The following is a 20,925-nucleotide window of genomic DNA, read 5'->3' on the forward strand; positions in this document are numbered from 1 at the left end:
GTGGATTTCATAAATAAAAATGTTTATGTACAAGTTATCAAATTGTGCATCAGGCAGCCAAATTTACAACAGGGGGAGTCACTCTTTAGCATTGACCAACTGCCCACCAGCAACCTTCTTGGCCAAGCCGGTTTGAGAAAGATCAACCCCAGGGTGCACGTAGGAAACCTAGGCCATGGCATCCTCGAACCCCGCGACGTAGGCGTCATTGGTGAACTCCTCCTTAGTCTATTTGAAGAGCTCGTCCTTGCGGGCTAGCTCTTCCTCCAGTTTGGCAAGTCGCTCCTCCTAGTGGAATGATTTTTCCTTGAGCCTAGCCATCTTCTCCTGCAACTCTTCTGCCTTCTCCTTCAAGCCAATAATTTCAATTCGGAGAGTCAAGACCTTGGTTTGAGCTCCCAGAGCTTGCTAGGCCTTCTCGAACAGAAGCTTCTTGGTCTCCTTATCAGTTTGGCGAAGATCTGACACCTCCAGATACAAGGCAATTTCGCGGTGTTTGAGCTGCTTGATCCGAAGGGCGTCTTGGCTAGCTACCTCCTTCAGCTTCTGCATCTTAGTCAGGGCGAGGCTAGATACAACGAGAAAGTCCCCAAGGCACTTTGATGGGTGCTCTTGCAAGGGATCCTTCTCCATTTTCTCCAGTCTCTCCTGATCCTGGAAGGAATGCAGGGCCCGTTGGAGGAAGGCAAGTTGGCAAGAAGTGCACCATGATCACCCCCTAAGGCACTTTCCCCCTACCCTCTTGCACCACTAGGTCACGGGGGAAGAGGCGTTGGGAGGATCTTCCCTATAGGATGGGGCGCGATCATCCGAGGCTGAATTCGCAGGAACCGCATCATCGACTTTCCTCTTCCTCTTGAAGATCAGGCCTGAGCAGGTGTCTTCGTCTTCAGAGGTAGCGGCCTCAGCCACCCCCTTCTGCCTTTGGTCAACAGGGGCTGGGGCAGAAGCAACAAGAGTAAAGGCATCGACAACAGAAGGGCCAGGAGCAGCCTTACGTTGAAGGGCCACTTCAGCTAGTTGCCTCCTCTTCTTGACATTCGGAACCATGCCTACATAAGAAGAATATAACACATAAGAGACTGAACCAGCAGAACAGACAATTAAAAGAGACACATAATGATGAGAATAAAAAAGATGTTATCAATAGAAGAAATGGACAAGGGCCAAAGCATTTAAAGTTCTTCTTATTAGTCTTTGCAAAATATGAGGCCCAAGCCCAAAGCCCAAGCCCAAGAAAGCCCAAGTCCAAACCATGAGGGGCAAAGCTAAACATTAAATAAAAGAGCATCATTTGAAATACTTTTGTATAGTTGTAGGAGGTATGAATATTAAATAAAGAGTGTGAATAGTTAGGGGGGTGTAGACGCATTTTAGGAGGTGCTGAAATAGGAAAGGTGATATGATTCCAATAGCAAGATATAGATTATTCTTTGACATTTTATGGAATCAACTTGAGTTGGAGAATGAATAGGCACTTTTAATAGAAATGGATCAATGTTCTATGTTTCAAGAACTCACCAAAACTTGCACCAAACACCAAATTCACATGGAAGACCCATTTCTTGCCAATTGAACCGTTTAAATTGAACAAGAAAGTAAATGAACCGATTGAAACTCTAAAGAAAGCAATTGAACCAAACAAAACATGAAAAGGAGCTACTGAACTGAATTAAAACAGTAAGAAATTGAAAAGAACCGAACAAAAATGAAAGAAAAGGAAGATGAACCGAATAAAAGAAACTACACTTGTTTTAGAGTTCATATGGACATGGAAATGGAAGAACTAAATGCAGAAGAGAGGAAACTTATGTGGATGAAGAACTTGATTTATGAACACGCCACTTGAAGTTTGATTACTCCAAGATAAGTGTGAATTGCCGCCACTTGAGGGAACCAAGGCTCTCAAAATGAGACTAGGAAGAGGAGAAATCAAATCTCACTCACTCAATCACCAAATTGGGAGAGTTTCTTTACTACAAATTCCAAATCTCCATTATGAAGGACCTAAGCCCTCCGTTTATAAGAGCATGAAGCTTACAAAACAAGCTAACCAAAAGTCCCTTGCATGCTACTCACTTCTAGCACCTAAAGTTAAGCATGAAAAGTCACCTTCTAGAAAATTCTAAACTAATGCCTAAAGATGCTTTTACAAAAAAGGTATCTAAGGTTTCCCTCTAAACACCTTCCTAAACACTATATATTTAAATATTCTACATTTTATAAAAGAAACTATAAAGAGAGATATTTATTTGAATCCCATTCTTTGAAGGCTTGTAGACTTCTTTGGCTTTAGGTTTGATCCTCTCTTTATTTTATGTCTTCTTTTAATTTTGAAAAGACTAGAAGGAAGAACTTCAAATGTGTAGGTGAATGACCTCTCCCTTCATTAATAAAAGCCTCCTTTATTTGATTCTCATCAACTGGGGAATCCACTAAGCAATCAACCCTAGATTACTTACAACACCACCAAAGAAGTGACCTTGATCCCCTAAAGACACACACTTCCTTTGGCTCTGCACAAACACCACTAAGAATGCTGATCTTGACAACCTCAAGAACACACAACACTTCTCAGCTTCACACACAGAGTTTCTTCAAGTACAAAGAATTACACTTGTTACAAAAAAGATCTGAAATCAATACAAGATGGAAATCCTATATCACACTCTCTTTGATCCAAGCAATCTCAAAAGCAATCTTCAACTCTTCAAAAGCAAAATCAGTGAAAAACTCAAATAAGTTTTTCTTTGATTAAATCTTAGTTTTTGTTTGTTACATAATCTGAACAAACTATTTATTGCATTCAAAGACTGGTCAAAGCATTTAAAACTGGAGCGTATTCAGTTATAAAATCATTTAATGCTCAGTCAAAGCACAAAACAATTTTCTGTTATGGTCCCAAAACAAACAATCGGTTGAATGCTCGAATCAATCGGTTGTTTTAGTTTGACAGCAAGTCAACCATCAAAAACAGTTTTCAACCTTTCTAAAACACCTAAGTATAAAACAATCGGTTGTTTCGACAAAACAACAGGTTGTTTTTCACTTAGTTTGAAAAACACTTTTCTTTTAAAAGGTTTGAGAATGCTTAAGCTTTGGATTCAATCAAGAGTGGATTTAACACATAAAATCTACCCCAAATCCTATCTAAAGACAGCTCAGCAACAGCAAGCACATCCAGTCTTCCATCAACCTTCAAAGGGTTTGGATTCTTCAAAGTTTGAACACACTTGATTCAACAATAAATGAAGATTCTTTGAACCTTCCATCCCCACCTTCCTGCCATGAGAAATTGAAGAATGCTCGTCTAAAGCATTTGAGGACATGGACTTATGAGAAATCACAATGAACAACTTAACAGATTGTAAGAAAAATATTTTGTCTGTGTTATTTTAAATTCAAAAGGTATGTGTGTTGAAGTCTGAAAATTTGTTTTCATTTGTTATAGGATTCTCTTGTTGAGCAAACAAAACAAAGGACTTTTAATCCTTATGGTTGTGACGATATTCTTATTGTTACAATCGAACGACCTAAGCACCCTGGACATGTTTGTGTTACTGAATATGGTGTGGGGATTCGCTCATACTTTGGAGCCTCATTATAACATTTTACGGCAAGTGCACCACATTGTCAGAAGTAATAATTTGTCCATAAGGACAAATATCGATCCCACAAGGAATAGTTGAATTATCAAGTACAATATTCGCTAAATATAAAACATAAAAATAAAAAGTTGGTTTGAAAATTGTTATAATGGCAAGAATTAATAAGAAAACAAATCAAAGAGTAATTGCAATTGAAATTGATGTCTCTAGTAAAGTCATTTATATTGATTCCTCGCATATAAAATTATTAAGAGTGTTTCCTAAATATCAATTCCTCACATTTTTATAAAAACAACTTATAATCACGCTCAGACGTTAATAGCAATTAACATTTCAAGTTTACTTCTAGCACTCAAATATGTTAAGTATTGTTGTTTAGGTCAAAACTCTAAAAATACTTTTCAGTCAGATTTAAGATTCTCAAACATGTCACAACTATTTAAAAGCAAAACAACAATACCAATAATCAATCAAGAACAAAATATTATATGATATTTAAATATCACCTCAATATATAAGAGTTCGAAGAGATTACTCGCAATCCCAAATGGTAAAATTAGCCATGCATACTATTAGTGCCTTCCATTCTCCCAATTGGTTACAAATCACTCAATGATGTTTTCCTGGCACACCAGGGTTAACCTCTAGCCCCCTATTTAACCTAATTTACCAGGGTTAGGTGACTTCATGCGTCGCACTAATAGGCTTAATGATTAAAACATAAAATGGCCACATTTTTCTGACGCATTCTCGCCTAAGCGAGAAACTTCACTGCTAAGTTGGATTGTTTTGCTCTTTTTGTGCATTTCTGGGCTTCTAGCTTTCTCCTTTTAAATTATATTATTTTCTTTATCCCAGTCATCTCCATTTTTCCTTAAAAACCTGCAATTAACACCAAATTTGGGAATAAAATGCTCTTGTTCAAATAAAGATAATAAAATATGTAAAAAGGTATAAATTCATAAATTAGGGATTTTTTATATATATTTTAGCAATTAATACTCATAAGTGCCTATATTTTAATATGAATTATTACTGAAATTAGACATTTATCACCTCATCAACACGTAAGGAGCATTCCTTTGGTGAACCAAGCTAGGAGTATCTACTAGAATTACAGAAACAGATAAAGGTTGAGGTTACTCAAAAGATTAAAGAAAGCTTAATAAAAGAGTTTGATAAGCGAATGGATAAGGAATTTGAGAAACGGTTGGAGGGTTTAAGAGTCTCGCAACAACCACCTGCTATGATACAACATAAACTATCTCCTGTTAAGATAGTTAACACTAAAGGGAGTTGTTCAATGGTTGATCCATTGGGAGGTGAGTTTGGCTCAACTAGCCAATGTGAGTTGTATGTTAATTATGATTCTTCCTCCCGATTTGTGGCCCTTCGTAAGTGTTATGAAGGGCTCACAGTGTTATGAAATATGTAATATACTAACTAACTTAATTATTTGTTTATCGATGAATAGTAGGAACCTAAAACAAAACTGTCTGTGAAAAAGAAAAGAACATTTTCCACTGATGATCATGTGACAGCATTGGTGGAAGTTTCTACGACTATACATACAACCCCGTAGAGGTTCCATGGGAAGCCAATGTTTTTGGCATGGAAAATGATTTATTGTTGTACTTTCACATGTTTGATTTGTTGGACATTGCATTCGGAGATTAACATAGCAAATATGTAATTATGGATCATGTAAGTTCAATTATTAAAATATTTATACTCTATTTATTATATATATTACTAATAACTTATTAAAATTCAAGGTATATTTATGGTTATGCTTCAATGAGGGGAAATGAGATACATATGGATTTTTAGACCTTCAACTCATTCAATCACTGGATAACAAAAAATCAGAAACACAAACATACATTACCATTGCCTTAAAGAATAGAGGAAAACAAAATTTATTACTTTGTATATCCACGAGTAAGTCCATATTCATTAAATAAGTTACTAAAATATTGAAATAAGAGAGACTAACTAATTTTTTATGCCGGCATCATTGGTAACCATTGATCATATTTATTCAACATCATAACGTTGTATGGTTTTGCTCTTTGCATAAAAAACTTCTAACTATTTTAAACACATAATAGATAAGTTAGACAATTCATTTAACATCTATTATTACTTTTACATTTCATAATGTTATGTGTTCTAACATAAAATCTTATTATTTAAGTGCTTACTTTGGTTATAACATATTGAGTGGTAGGGCAATTTCAAAATCACAAAAGGTCACTTGGATGCACCTTAAGGTATTTAAAGTAAATTTGTTCAACCACTTCAATGTGTGTCATTGATTTATTTAATGACATTTATTTTTACTTGTAGTGCAATAAGTAATCTGGAAGTTATGAGTGCAATTATTATGTGATGTAGTGGATGTTAACCATTGTGCGAACTATAATTCATAGAGGTTGGGATCAGGTAAAACATCAATACACAAAAAAAATGAGATTTATTGTTTATAAATTTATGGACTAATTTGAAACAATTTTGCAAATGTTGCAGTTTTTCAATGACCCACTGACTGAGAAGCACTGGAGTACGTTACAAGAACGTGGACAAAATATTTTGTAACCATATATAACACCTCAGGGTATATGAGTGATTAGAATGACATTAAGTTGATTGTTGAACTTTTCATATATAGTTTTTTTGTTTAAATTATGATGTTTTATTAAGTTTTTGATATTTAAATTTAGTCTAGTTTAAATTTCATTAATTTGTATATATGTAGGATGTGATATTAACACTATTTGACAAATTGTTATTAAAAACCCTTAAAAACTCTAACACTTAAAGAAAAAATGTCGTTAAAAATTCATTTGAGATCATTTATAATGACGGTTCTTGCAACAAATTGGCAATAAAATGCTTTACTGGCCACTTATAACCACGATTTCTGCAAAAAAAAACCATCAGAGCTCTTACTGACCACTTTTATTGACAATTCAAGTAAGAATCGTCATTAAAAGTGAGAATTTTTTTTGAAAAAAATGATGATTTTTTCTTCACTCGTCGTGAAATCTTAGCTTGGTCATTTTTAACAATGTCTGAATCAACAATAGTTGGAAAACCATTTTCAAATGCCATTTTTAACCATCGTTAAAAACTATTTTACAGTAGTGAAGTTTTGATAATAACAGAAACTATAAGATGTATTATGATCTCTAACAATATTACTAAGTGTGCAAACTTGTTACATGTTCTAAGATGAATAAATCTATTAAATGGTGTAACTGATAAAAGACTCATCAAACGATCCCATAGTACAAAGAAACACTAGACATATTCACAAGATATATGTGTTAAACAGTCTCACCAAGCAAGATGCGGTAGACGATGTCTTAATGATATATGTATTGGATGATGTCAATATACTATGTGTTAGATGCTGTCAACAAATAACGTATCAGACGATGAAAGCTTTCAACACGTCAGATGATTCTCTTAAACAACATGGTAGACGATGTCATCAATGAACGCTCCAGACGATGCTTAAGATACAACATAACAGACGATCATCAGAAGGAACTATCATATTAAAAGTATTACACGATCTGACCTTAGTGCTCATGGACACACTTGACCACTGAAACTTGTACAAGTGATATGTCTAACATATTAGGGGATTTCTATACTTGACTTTTACATTCTTAAAATACTTTATGACATCTCACTAATGTTTTTGAACTTTAATCGATGATACTAATTCAAAGTTTTCAAATAAGCTAATTGATTGAATTAGTATGGAAAGTTTTCATAATTAACAATGTAAAATAGAGCATAATGAAAGTTTTATATATATGATTTCTTGAGCTTACATTGAATGGAGTATATTTTATGAGTGAAATAAAATTTATTCAAATTTATGTTATGCAATAATATTCTGATATATTCAAGAAGGAAAGTTATTGCTAATATTGTGATAAACTAGTAAGTTTTCGAAAAATAAAGTTCATATTTATTCACTGCATTAAATTTTTTTTCTTAAAAGATATTAAAGAAATATATCTAGGTTAGAGTCTAACTGTTTTTCAATGTTTAAATCTTCAACGGACTTGGAAAGTTTTAGAAAAATGCATTTACAATAGAAAATTTTAAATAAAATGTCTTTAATGCATAGATTATTATAAACCCTAAAATGCATATCTAAGTGTTTTAGTGGAGATTATTATTGTCAATCATGTTCAAATTGCTTCCAGAATTATGTGACATGCAAAAGAAATCAAATTCAAAGTTTCTTATTCGACCATTTAATAGGAAAAGGAAGATGTTGCAATACGTTATTTGCGCAATTAGAAAGATGAAACTACAATACAAGATTTACACAAATAAAGATTAATGCAATTTCAAACTGCTGGGTACAAACAAATACAAAGGGAAAAATGTTTCAAAGTTCAAAACAAGTGACACAATGGAATAAAGACTCATATAAGAACATTCAATATCAAGCATCTAGTATATGGAAGAAAATGAATAGTGTTGTAAATGAAGATTCAAGTCCAAAAATATTAAAGTCTCAATGTTCAAATGTATACAGTCAAAGAAACTATTTGAAATGCAAATAATTGTTTAAAGATGCGAAGAATTAATCAAAAGTAAAGTTTCTATTTCGAGCGTCTACTACATTGAAGATGAACAACAATGCGGCTAATTTTATCAAATATTTGAGTTAAGATTATTAGAGCTAAAATGTTCATATATAAGGAATAAATAGAAATAATTTGAGTTTCCTCACATACTCAAGATGAGAAAATCATTCAAATCAGAAGTTACCATATCCAATGTGTACTACGTAGAAGGTGATGAACAATACAATTTTTTGGAAAGTTCATATACACATGTCAAAGCTTCAACACTCAACTTTCTACGTTTAAAGAAATTTTTTGAAAGTGGAAATACATGATTAAGACGCACAAATTTCATCAAAGAAAAAGTATAGAGCGCCTAATAGCAAAAAGAGAAAAAGTTCCGAACATAATTCGTGAAGTTTCAGAAATACACTTCAATGTTCAAATAAACATGAGTAAAGAAGGAATTTGAAATAAAATAACATGATAACGACACACAAGATAATATCAAAGCTAAAGTTACTTCATAAAGCATCTAAATGATGATGTTGCTACACAAGATTCATGCAAATAATGATTAAAGCATCAAGCTACAATGTTCAAGTCATATAAAACAATGGAAAGTTTTCAAATGATTAACTATGAAGAATATACATTAAAGAAATGAAATACTCATCAGTGCAGAAGTTTCTACTTCAAGCGTCTAACAAATATTCAAGCTTCAAATGGTCACATTCCATAAAGACCTTGAAGATAAATACTTTGAACAAGTTTCATTGTACATATTTGCTTATTAGAGCATTTAGAAAGGATGTGTGTTAACCATTGTAAATCCTTCACGCATTGTGAAGAATACCCCGTGAGCTTTTTTTGTTCTCTTTGAAAGAGATTTTCTAATTGTAAAGAGATTTTGATCTCGTGGGGAAGATTATGACTGATTTTCTAGAGATGTAGAGAATACTTGGTGTACCTGCAAAGATGTAAGAACACCAATGTACATGTAGAAGTGTAAGAATAATGAATGGTGTACCTGCAAAAGTGTAAAAATATTGTTGTACCTGTAGAGGTGTAAAATGCTACGTGTACCTAAAGAGGTGTAAAAATACTTGTGTACCTGGAAAGATGGAAAATACTTAGTGAAAGGATTTTAAGCGGATTGCTTAAGGGGACTAGACATAGCCTTGGTTGTAGGTGAACAATATAAATTTGTATTTACTTCTCTCTACCTTATCTCTCTATTTTGTTAATTGTTAATTTGTTTTAATTTGCAAATTGAGTTCAAACTCTATTCATCCCTTTCTAAAATAAATTGCACCTTCAAAATTTGGTTACAACCGCATGCATGAAAATATGATTAAAAGTTGTACTTAAGAACAACTACTATAAATATTCAAAATTTATTATGTATATAAACATCATATTCATTTATTAACAATTAATTTTTATTAATAAATTATTTTTTTATGAATATCTTTTTATTTATGTGATCATCACACTGACTTATTAATTTTTAGCAATAAATTACTTTTTTTCATTTTTTTATGCAATAAACATTTATAATAGAAATCTAATTTTAAAAAAATCAAATATAAAAGGTAAGAAAATAAAATAATAAATCCATGTTGACCATCACGTAATGAACGTAACACATCCACGTAATTTTTGAACAATAATTAAACATGAAAATAGGAAACCTAGTTACATTTATTGGTATCATTTTCAGAAATTTTCATTTCTGCATTGTGATTTTCTTGTTCGATTCTCTGATTCCTCTGGTCTGATTCTATTCGGAATCAGAGAATCGCATCACATCTTCTTTTTCTCTTTTTTTTTTTTTTTGTATTTGCTACATATGTAAACACCAATCACCATTCTTTTGGAAAATTTGTGAAAGGTTAAATCCCATTCTTTGGTACGTGAAGGTGTCTATGTTATTGATCTTTCACAATATTTTCCTCATAGTTAGGGTGCAATGGAGGGTTGGCTTTCTATTTTTACCATCAATAGGTTAGGGTTACGTCGCTCACACAAGAGATACTTCATCCTCAAAAACAGTTTTATTAGAAGCTTCAAAGACAAACCTATGTCCCAGATGGAGGTGCTATTTAATGTTCATTTCTATTTCTATGTTTATCATGCACAATTCTTTTCCTATCTTGAACATGATTATTTCTTTTTGGAAAAAGATATATACTCATGGTGTGGAAGAATAACACCATGAAAAAGATGGGTTCATTTCACTGTATAATTTTCACACTCTTTGTAGTGATAGGAGATAGTGAGTATTTTTATTTTGTTATGAATGCACACTCACTTACTATTCCATTCATATCTTTCTCTTATTTGCTTGTTATTGATGCTTGAATCATGTTAAAGTCACTCAAGAGTCAATGTTATGGGCTCATTTTGGGTTGATATTGGGTTTCATGAAGTCCAAATTGATGTAGTTTAACGATAAACATTAATGTTATAATTTCTTGTGACAGGTTTCAAACTATGTGCTCATATTTGAATCTTTGTTTTGGTGTTAGATTCATGAAGATGAATAGTTAGTTTTTCTTTATAGTTTATAATATTTTTCTCTCTCTGGTATCAAATCACTCATCTCATCTCACATTTCTTTCAATCTCTTTTCTTACTATAATAGTTTTTGTAGTATAATATGATGTGTGAATAGTGTTACTATTTTAACCTAATATATGTGTTTTTTATCCTTGAAAAAAATTAATTTTTTTTGCATTATCTTTTCAGGAGGCGCATAGAAGTACAATAATTGACTCTGAAGTTCGGGTTATTGATATTGGAAGAGAAACAATCAACAAAAAAGTAAGATAATTAATTAGAAGTTTTAAACTTTCAAGTAAACTACTATACTTTGCTATATACACTTTGTAATTACAATGTATTGAGAGTGTTAAATGTGTGACCTAAGTTACATGATCTATTAACCAGTGACTCGTAATTTTTTTTTAAAATTTTTTAACTAATAATAATAAGTTGCAAAAAAATGTGATAAGGAATACATTTTTAGAATTTTTGAATAATTTTATTGTTTTAATAATATAATTTGAATGATTTTACAATTTTTCCTTGTTTCTTTAAACACTAATTTAATGAATTTAAATTTTGTTTACTTTGTGTAGGTATTCTTCATCTTCACACTATACAGTATTTTGAATAAAAGAGACGAAGTTAAGGTATGTGTGAACTAAGTGTGAAAAACAAATATTAACAAATACATATAAGAACAAGTTTTTGAAGTGGATTGTATATAAAATTTTAGTTGGGAGCAAGTAGTCCAGAAGAAGCTGCCAAATGGATACGTTCATTGAAGGATGCTGCACTCAAGGTTCTGATTAAATTTTGCATAAATGAGTAGTTGTTTCCTTAGAAGCTAATCTTACTTCTTCTTTTTTTAGGAAAATTCAAATCCAGAAATGGATTTTCTTATTTCTTCCAATAAAAAGCATTTATCATTGAGGTACACCACTTACTTTTTTCTTTATATGAGAATGCAATTTTGTAATATGTTAAGAAGGCTAGGTTAGAAATTTAAGTTTGAGTCCCTAAATTTTCTATAAATGAGAAGGTTGAATAATATATAAGGAATAAGATTCACAAACTCATTTCTTTAAGGTTTTTTTATTGAAGGTAGTATCATAATCTTTAAGGTTTTGTGATTGAATTATTGTTTATTGGTACTGAATCTTCTTGGTGTGTTTTTTCGAAAGACCTAACAAATAAAATCAAATACATACTTTATAGTATAGTTGTAGACTTTTTTTAACTTCTTTTTATTGTTTTACTCCTAAGAGGGTATCATCATGTACACAACATTTGTATTCAAATGGACATTTGATTGATGAGTTTAAAGACTGTGCATTCTATTTGAAAAATTTTCATTTTGTCTGTCAAACAAAAATGATTATTTGTATGATTTCAATGTAACTCATGTAAATGTTCTTAGAATAGGTTTGCGATTAAATAACAGTGTAGAAATGTTGTAATCTACAAGTTCTAAGTTGACACATTTTTACTATGTTTTTTTACTCTTGTTAGAAGTTCGCCTTTTATTTATCTTTCAAAGCAATATTATCTTTTGAAACAAAAAAATGTCACATGTACTAGAAAATGTTTATTCCTTTTTTTTTTATATTGTTATGTATGTATACCTAAAGTTTTGTTTAAATAGAATGGGAGGCTCAAAAAAGAAAAAATGGAAACAATCTATTGAATGGAATTTTCAGTCATGCATATACAATGAAGCAATGACCTCTGATGTTATTGCTCCATCACCATGGAAGATTTTTAGTTGCCATAATGGTAAAGTTTTTATACTTCTTGTAGTTATCATTGTCTTTGAGTAACAAGTGACTTCTTCTGCTATCTAAAATTCACTGCTTGTGTAGGAATAAGGATCTTCAAAGAAGCACAAGATTGGGGTTTCCATGAAAGTGTTAGTTGATCCTAACTTTAAAATTCATTTTTTTTTATGGTTTCTTTGTCTAAAATTTTTTGTATTCAGATATGGGGCAATCACCCAGTAATGATGACAATAGGTGTAATTGATGGAACTTCAGAAGATATTTTCCATACTCTTATGTCTCTAGGGTCCTCAAGATCAGAGTAAGTTTACAAAATTATGATTAGTAAGTTAATGAATGCTAGAAATACTAGCTGAAATTAAAGTTTATTCCATTATTATTAGTTATATGAATCATCAAATATGAAGGGAGTGATGGAAGAGGCCCAAGCCCATGATAGAAAAAGTCCAAGCCAAGCCCAAATACAAGTTCAAGCTTCAACTCAAGCCCAACAAATAAAAGATATGGGCAAACTAAGCATCATTGGATGTCTTTCTTTTGTAATTACTTTTGAGTATTTTTAGTAGAACATAAAGGGAGGTGTAGATATAAATATAAGAGGTGCAAATGTATAAAGCTAAGTCACACCTTCCATGTGACACAAAAGAAGGTGTAGGTATAGATTTAGGAGGTGCCAAAAATAGAAACCAAGTCACACTTCCCTTGTGACTAGGAATTGGCTCCAAATTCAAATGTTGAATTTTCCTCCACTTTCTTTTGAATTTCCAGCCCTCTAAACACTATAAATAAGAGGGTTTGGCTCATGTATTTGCAAGATTAATGAGAGTAAAGTTATGCTGCCAACATTGTGCCATACTTTGCTTTTCCCTAGTTTCTAGGATCTAATATTCACCTTCATCACCTACCATAGGGCTGACCTAACCTCCCTCTCTCCATACACATTATGCACCTTCAAGATCACCATAGCTTCTAGGAGGATCTTGCACATTTACATCCATAGCTTCCGCATCCTTTGCACATGATTCCGAGAAGAGCTCCATGAATTTGCCATCAGGGAGACTCACATAATTTAATAGGTCTCGAAGAAATTTCAAGTAATAAGAAAAAATATATTAGAAAAACTGTAATATAAGTGAATCCTTTAAATTTTATTTGTTCTCAATGCAAAATGTGGTTATGCTATATAATTAGTTATTACCTTGACACCCTTTTGAGAGATAAAATGAATGGAATTAGATATGATTTTTCTTTTGGTTTAGTTTCCATCTCTTTGTGTTTCCAAAAAGAAGACAAACACACTTAAGACATGCAATTGTTTTGCACAAAGTAGTAACATTGGTTTTGTTTTCCAAACTAAGATTCATATCCTACTAGTACTAACTAGTAAGAAATTTATATACCTTCAAGAGAAGCAATATTAATAATAAAGCATTGGTACTCCTTTGAATATAATTTTTTTTTCAATCCACTTCAGATATTAAATTTACCAAATGTCATGCAGATGGGACTTTTGTACATATCAAGGTAGTGTGATAGATCACATTGATGATCATACTGATATTATTCATTTGAAGTTGTACGATGATCGATTACCATGGTAATTAATATGTGAAACTTTGTTATACAAACAATTAGTTCAAGCATACTTGTTATTAATTGATCGCATTTATAGGGGAATGAAACCACGAGATTTTCTATTACAATGATATTGGAGAAGAGAGAAAGATGGCACATATGGTACATATTTTGAAGTAAAACTCATACCATATGTGAAGCTCTAATTCGTTGATATTATCTATCAACTAATATTGTTCCTTTTCTTTTGTTAACAGTTTTATTATTCCACTCTGTTCTTCATAAGAATTGTCCACCACAAAGAGACTATGTCCGTGCATCCCTTAAAAGTAAGACATGCTTTTAAATTAGAGATTATTATATTTGTGACTAGAGATCAAGCTACTTTTTCAGTGTTTAACACATGTTTCCTTGCTCTTTTCAAGAATTTGAAGCAATCTAGCTTACGCTTATGGGCGTTTGTTTTTTCTATCTGGTTTTTGGATGGGTTCTAGTTGTTTTTCTTTGCTTTATGGGAAAGTGCAGTTCAAATAGTCTTTTGAGGGTACAAAACTTTAACATATGTTGATATGCTATGTTGACTCTTTTGTTTTCATACTCTGTTATTTCTTCTTTGTGTACAAGGGTTGAAACACCAATAGTGTTTCCTTAATTATAAAATTATGTTGCGGATAAAAAAATAAAGATTAAGATTTTGAATTGCATGTGTTTTCTTTATTATTATTAAAATAGTATAAAATTATAGACAAAAGCAACCATAATTGAAATCACAATACTTGGCAGGTGGAGGATTTCTAATCACTCCTGTCAAAAATGGAAAGTCATCACTTGTGAAACACATGCTTGCTATTGATTGGAAGTTTTGGAAATTGTATCCACACCTTTCATCTGGTGCTATATCCTTGACCATTTCTTTGCTTGAGAGACTTGGAGGTTTGTTTAATATAATTAATATACTAATCATTTGAACCTTAATGCATTTTGGATTCAACCATGTATAAAAAAATCTTACAACAAAGATTCATGTGTATTAATGAAGTTGTTTCACTTATAGAGACCAAGTGACTATTTTAAACCTTAAAAAGTATTATAGAAGTTATATAGAAAGGTTTATATTTATGGTTTTTGCATAAGGATATTATTATATTAAACCCTTCATAAGAGTTAAATGTTTTACCATTTGCAGCATTGAGAGAATTTTTTAGGGCTAAAGTTGGAAATTTTTCCTCTGAACCTATTGCAATGAAAGTAGATATTAAGAATGAAGTTACAAAAAATAACAATAAGGTTGTGGAACATGTAATGGAAGATGCAGAAGAGAAACATATTTCTCATTGTACAAATTTCACAGACATGAATGATTCAGATGAGTTCTTTGATGCTTTTGAACCAACGTAATATGATGATTAGAGTATGAATGACATTTTGTGATGCTTTCAAAGCAACATTCTCAGGTACCTCATTCCTTACCAAGATTCTTTTGATCTTGCATTCAGTTTTTCCTTGTGTTGTTTCTCTTTATTAGTCATTATCAAGTTTTCACTATGTTTGAAATTAGAACCACTTCTTATAATTTACACACCAAGGAATAATTTTTTGGTAATGTAAACAAAATAAAAAAAAAATTAATCACACTTGTGAAAATGTCAATCAATGTTGTCATTTTCACCTTTTAAATTAATGTAGAATTATAATTGAAGTTATCAATTTTGCTATCTTTGAAAGGAAATTGCTAATTTTATTTGCAATATAGTTATTTAGAGATCAAAATAGTATACACATTTTAAATTTATTGTTCTTGTTCTCGTTCTACTATATCTAAAGTTGTACCTTCTCCAATAATATTTCAACACTTACACACTCACAAATTTAACCCTTTAACTTGGATATGCATTCAATTTGTTCTTTTTACTTCATTTTTCTTATCCTTCTCAAACATATATGTATATTCTTCAACAATTTTTCATATAAAGTGTTCCAAGAAGCATTTTTTTGCTCTGATTATACTATTTATGTATTTTTTTACTTTTTTGGAATCACATTCATGGATTAGATTCTACTAGTCGTATTAATATATATCTAATGGGGTGAGAAAATCAGTTTAACTACAAAATTTTCACTTCTTTTTAATTTCATATTAAACTTTAGGATTTTCCAAAATAAGATATATAACCTTATCAAAGTACTTAAAAGAGAAATATTACTTAGTCTCTGAATTTCCTTCCTAAAATTTTCATGAAACCCTATAAGTGTTTATTCTTAGTTCAACAACTATTTTATCTAATAAAAGATATTTTTAGGATGACATGTCCTACTGTGCTAATTGTTAATGGAGTTAAAGCTAATGGATGAACAAAGGGCTTATCACCCCAAAAATGTCATTAGTTGTTTATTGGTCAAAAAGTTACAAGACCTTGCAGGTTACTTTCATTTTATCTCAATATAAATAACTAGAGATGCAAGGTATGTAACATAATTCTAAACAATTTTCTAATAAAATGGTTTCAAATTTATGTTTTTGTAGTTTAGAAGAAAGGACAAAAGACTACTACTAGAGAGAATTGTGTGTTATGTCCTTACAGAACCACCCTTCAAAATGATTCAGGTTGTCATTTGCATTGATGAATCTAATCCATCTTTCCTTTATATTCGTGGGAAAACTTATTAATAGAAAAGAAAAATGTATCTTTTGAAAAGTTAGTGCCTATATTAAAATCCAATTATGAAAAAATAACTTGTAATACATGTATCGTGTCGATGCATAACTTATAATACCAACTTCTAAAATTATAAGATCTTGATAATCCTACCTTCATATAACATTTATGTTCCATGTTACGAAGAATAAAAATATATGAACAACTCAACTAACATATACAAATTGTCATTGTGAAAAATAGGAAGAACACAAGAAAAAAGAGTTGCATTGTGTTTTAAAGATTCTAAAAATATTTTCATAAAAATTGTCTAACGTTGATAACTACAAAAATGGTAATTTTGTTTGTTAAGAAATTTGTTACTAACTTGTTAACATATTTTGCGTCTGATGTACCATGACAGATACAACATCATAATTTCATATATTTACTTGTTTAAATCATTTTTTAAACAGATTTTCACAATGACTATCCTTCTTAGGTAGTTCAGATAATAATAACATATAATGTAAATGAATAAGTGAGAGAAAATACACAAGATATTTTATATTAGTGCGTCTCTTTCAACAAACTGTAGCCAATTCTCAATTAACATATTGAGTTCTACTAGGCAAACTAATGTTGTGAAGTATAATTGAGTATCATTTGGGCTTTTAGTCACTCTTAGCTAACTCCTTGAGTATTGTTTGAGCTTGTAGGCACTTATGTTGAGTATTATTTCCACAAGTCACTCTTGGCTCAACTAAGTATTCGTTCAACAAGGTACTTTTTGCTGAATTAAGTATTCTTTCCACAAGCCACTCATGGCTCAACGAGTATTCTTTGGGATTGTAGTCACTCATGGCTTTGAGTATTGTTTCCATAAGTCACTTATGGCTCAAAAAGTATTCTTTGGGATTGTACACTCCTGGCTAACCCCTTGAGTATTCTTTTCACAAGTCAATCCTAGCTCAACGAGTAGTTTTTACCAAATAGCCACTCTTAGCTAAGATTAGAAGGTTATGTGAGGGCATGATCAATAGATCATTTTTTTCCTACTAGGTAGGGATTATGTCTTTCAACTTGTACAAGGTTTAAGCTCTCTCTCCTAGTTTACTAGATGAACACTCAGTGTCCTCCGTGAACATTTGTGAGGCACAAAAAATCTGAGTAGCATTTTAGCATAGTGCAACCTCTTTGCTTGCAATCTTCTTCTTGATAGTTAGCTTTATATAGGTGATTTACAAAGATAGTAGTTTCAAATTTGTTTATGACCGTGAAATTTCAAATCACTTTAATGTCTTTCCTACATCTAACATGCTTGATAGTGGACTATGCATTAAATGCACTCTATGCGACTTTAAATGTTCTTTCTTCTTTATGCAATATCTTGGATCACTGTCAGTACTTATCTTCATAGGTAGCATAGTCTTTTGCACCAAACTACAGTAAAAGTGTACACTGTAATAAGCAAATAGTCGGACTAGAGTTGAATAACACTTATGTCAAGTTGTTATTGAAGAAAACAACTTTAGCACTCTTTGTCCAAGACATTACCTGATGTGACTTATGTTTGAACCAATCTATTTGGCAGACGAAAGCAAAAGACATTTCCTACAACAAAGAATAAGCATATAAATTTTGAGAAGTAAGGGGTTAACTTAAACTATGCACGTAAGAATTGGTGCCTTATTAGATGTAAAAAAGAATATTACATAATGTTATATCCTCTAACAGTCTAAACACTTTGTCTTTCATGATCTGTTATTTAGATGATGAATGACCATGTTTTATGTTTTGTTATATTCAAGTACTTAATAAAAAATTATGAGTGTTTAAAATTTTCTTTAACAATAATATACTTATGTTTTTATAAAAGTTAACTTTTGTCATAGTCCCTAGAATAAAGAAAATAATTGTGTTTCATATGAAACTGAATCATTTTTTTTTTCACAAAATTAACCATATAATTGAACTAAGAGATTAAATTTCTTATTCAGATGAAGGAAAAACACCTTGATGAAAATGGTGGATGAATATTGGATTTGATCTAAGACACAAATTGATGATCCATGCAATAGTCCTTGTATCATAGGTCAGTTTATTTTCTATTCTTAGTTTACTACTTGTGTATAGTTTTCTTATATTGTTGATTAATTATGGTGTAATGTAAAAATAAAAAATTAATTATTATTTCCAAAATATTATCATTCTCACATTTCTACTTTTGGATAGATTGATAATATGCAAAAAAAAATTAGGAGGTCAAAATTCTTTTATGTTGCCAACTTCCATGTTATAGTATAACATCATCTTGTTATTATATATCCATCCTAGTTATTGAGATTTATATTGGTTAATGTGTATTTTATCATGAATTAGATGGTTGGAAGTTCCTTGTTTTCTTTTGGATTCTATCAAATGATGAGAACACTCCTCTAGAAGGCAATCCTCTATGGCATGGGTTTGTTCATGGAGATTATGCTTACAAAAACTCAAGATTTAAGGTAATATTAAATATTTCTAAGGTTAACTTCATTATAGAATATAACAAAAATATCTAATTAAAGTGTATTTTAGCTAGTTTGATAGAATAATTAAAAGCAGTTAATACTAGAAATTTAATGACTACTTTGTGATGGTACTATAATGCTTCTCATTTTCACTGTTCACTTGTATCACTAACTTTTTTGTGTATGGACCCACCTAAAACATAACTACTTCAGGTCCAATAGTGGGTTAGCCTCCAACTTCTTCCTTCAGGAAGATCATTGCATGTGGGAGCTCTTCTAAGCTGCCTATTAGGCCTAGCATTGTCAACATGTGTTGTTATGGACAACATTGCTAGCAAAAAATCTACTCACAATTGTGGCAAACTCTTCTTTGTGAAGATCAATATGGATGGTGTTCCTATAGGAACAAAATCGGGCATCAATGTTATGACAACTATGAAAACTTTCCTCGGTTGATATTGTTGATGAGCTCCTTAGAGGTCTCCTTGCAAGTATCACTCTTTCCCTTTTAGTTGTATAATTTTGTTTATGTGATCAATTTAATCATATTTATTGTTGACACATTTTGTTTGAATGTGGAGATTTCTTTCGTTGAGAGTGAAAGTAAATTATCACCTTTGTGTTAGCTACATATTTTCACCAACTAGTAAACATGTTATTGAATTTAAAGAAAAATGTGTGCTTATGTTGACAATGATAATTTAACAATTTAACTCCTGAGGAAAAAAGTTAATTTGGATAAACTTGTTGGTTTCAACTAACTTGGTTGTAAGCTTTAATTTTACTTTTCCATGAACAACTATAATTCGTATGTGAATCAAGAAGATCTCAGAAGATGCTAATCTAACCAAAGCTTAAATCTAAACCTACATAACTAGAGTTGAATAGACATTAACTTATGTCAATCTTTTTGCACCTTGGATTTTGTTTTTTAAGTTAATTTGTTTAGTAGTCTCTTTTACCAATTAAGTTTCATATTTTTTTCATTATTCTGTTATAATGGAACTTGTTGCACAAATGAAGTTATCTCATATTGCCTCTTTCCATTGTTCTTATGGCCAAAGAGATTCTTGTGCAGGTGGAATTCAAAACAAGGAAGAGGAAGAATAAGAGAAAGCTTATACAAGTTTATTGGTTGGAAGTGAAGAATATACTCTTGTTTATGAGGATAATGAAGGAAACAATATGCTTTTTGGAGATGTAACTTGATAGTAAGCACTTTATTAATAAGGATTTAATGCATTTTTTTCCTTTACTCTCTCATGACTATAAGCTAAGATATAAACAAACACACACAAACCAATGTATGTAAACACTAGACTAAAAATAACTCTTCTTGGTTTTTTCTCAAATCTATTATTTAGTTTTCTTTTTAGATTTGGTCATTATTAGAAATCTATGATTATTGGAAGTTATGATTGCTAGTAATATATTATTCCTTTTTAATGTGTTTTTTGGCAGCATGTTTGTGTCAGCAGAAAACTTTGTAATTTCCAGCACTCTAATTACAAGCATGTTACTGCTCTTTGCACAAAGTACAACTTGAAGAGGTCTTGGACAATGATCGTTGGATGTGCTTCAAAATGCAAAGAGGGTTTTTGCACTCAAAAGTAGAGGTGGGAGCACAAGGGCAAAAGAGTTTTTGGATACTCAATAGAATTGTTCTATTAAAG

General features: G+C 31.2%; 1 protein-coding gene across 1 annotated transcript; it reads left to right on the forward strand.

Moving 5' to 3' along the window:
• The first annotated feature begins 4,794 nt into the window (after positions 1-4,794).
• LOC137837430 (protein ENHANCED DISEASE RESISTANCE 2-like) lies at positions 4,795-19,303 on the forward strand. The gene is given in 19 exon segments (XM_090300964.1): positions 4,795-4,930; positions 10,126-10,301; positions 10,955-11,029; positions 11,347-11,400; positions 11,487-11,552; positions 11,623-11,684; positions 12,396-12,526; positions 12,613-12,659; positions 12,729-12,829; positions 14,030-14,125; positions 14,201-14,265; positions 14,361-14,432; positions 14,887-15,036; positions 15,290-15,508; positions 15,511-15,557; positions 16,633-16,708; positions 17,595-17,659; positions 19,122-19,169; positions 19,172-19,303. Coding segments are annotated over 19 exon segments (1,818 nt in total).
• Positions 19,304-20,925: the final 1,622 nt, after the last annotated feature.

This window comes from Phaseolus vulgaris, chromosome 4, assembly GCF_051622355.1.
Source record: "Phaseolus vulgaris cultivar YP4 chromosome 4, ASM5162235v1, whole genome shotgun sequence".
NCBI classification, from domain to species: domain Eukaryota; kingdom Viridiplantae; phylum Streptophyta; class Magnoliopsida; order Fabales; family Fabaceae; genus Phaseolus; species Phaseolus vulgaris.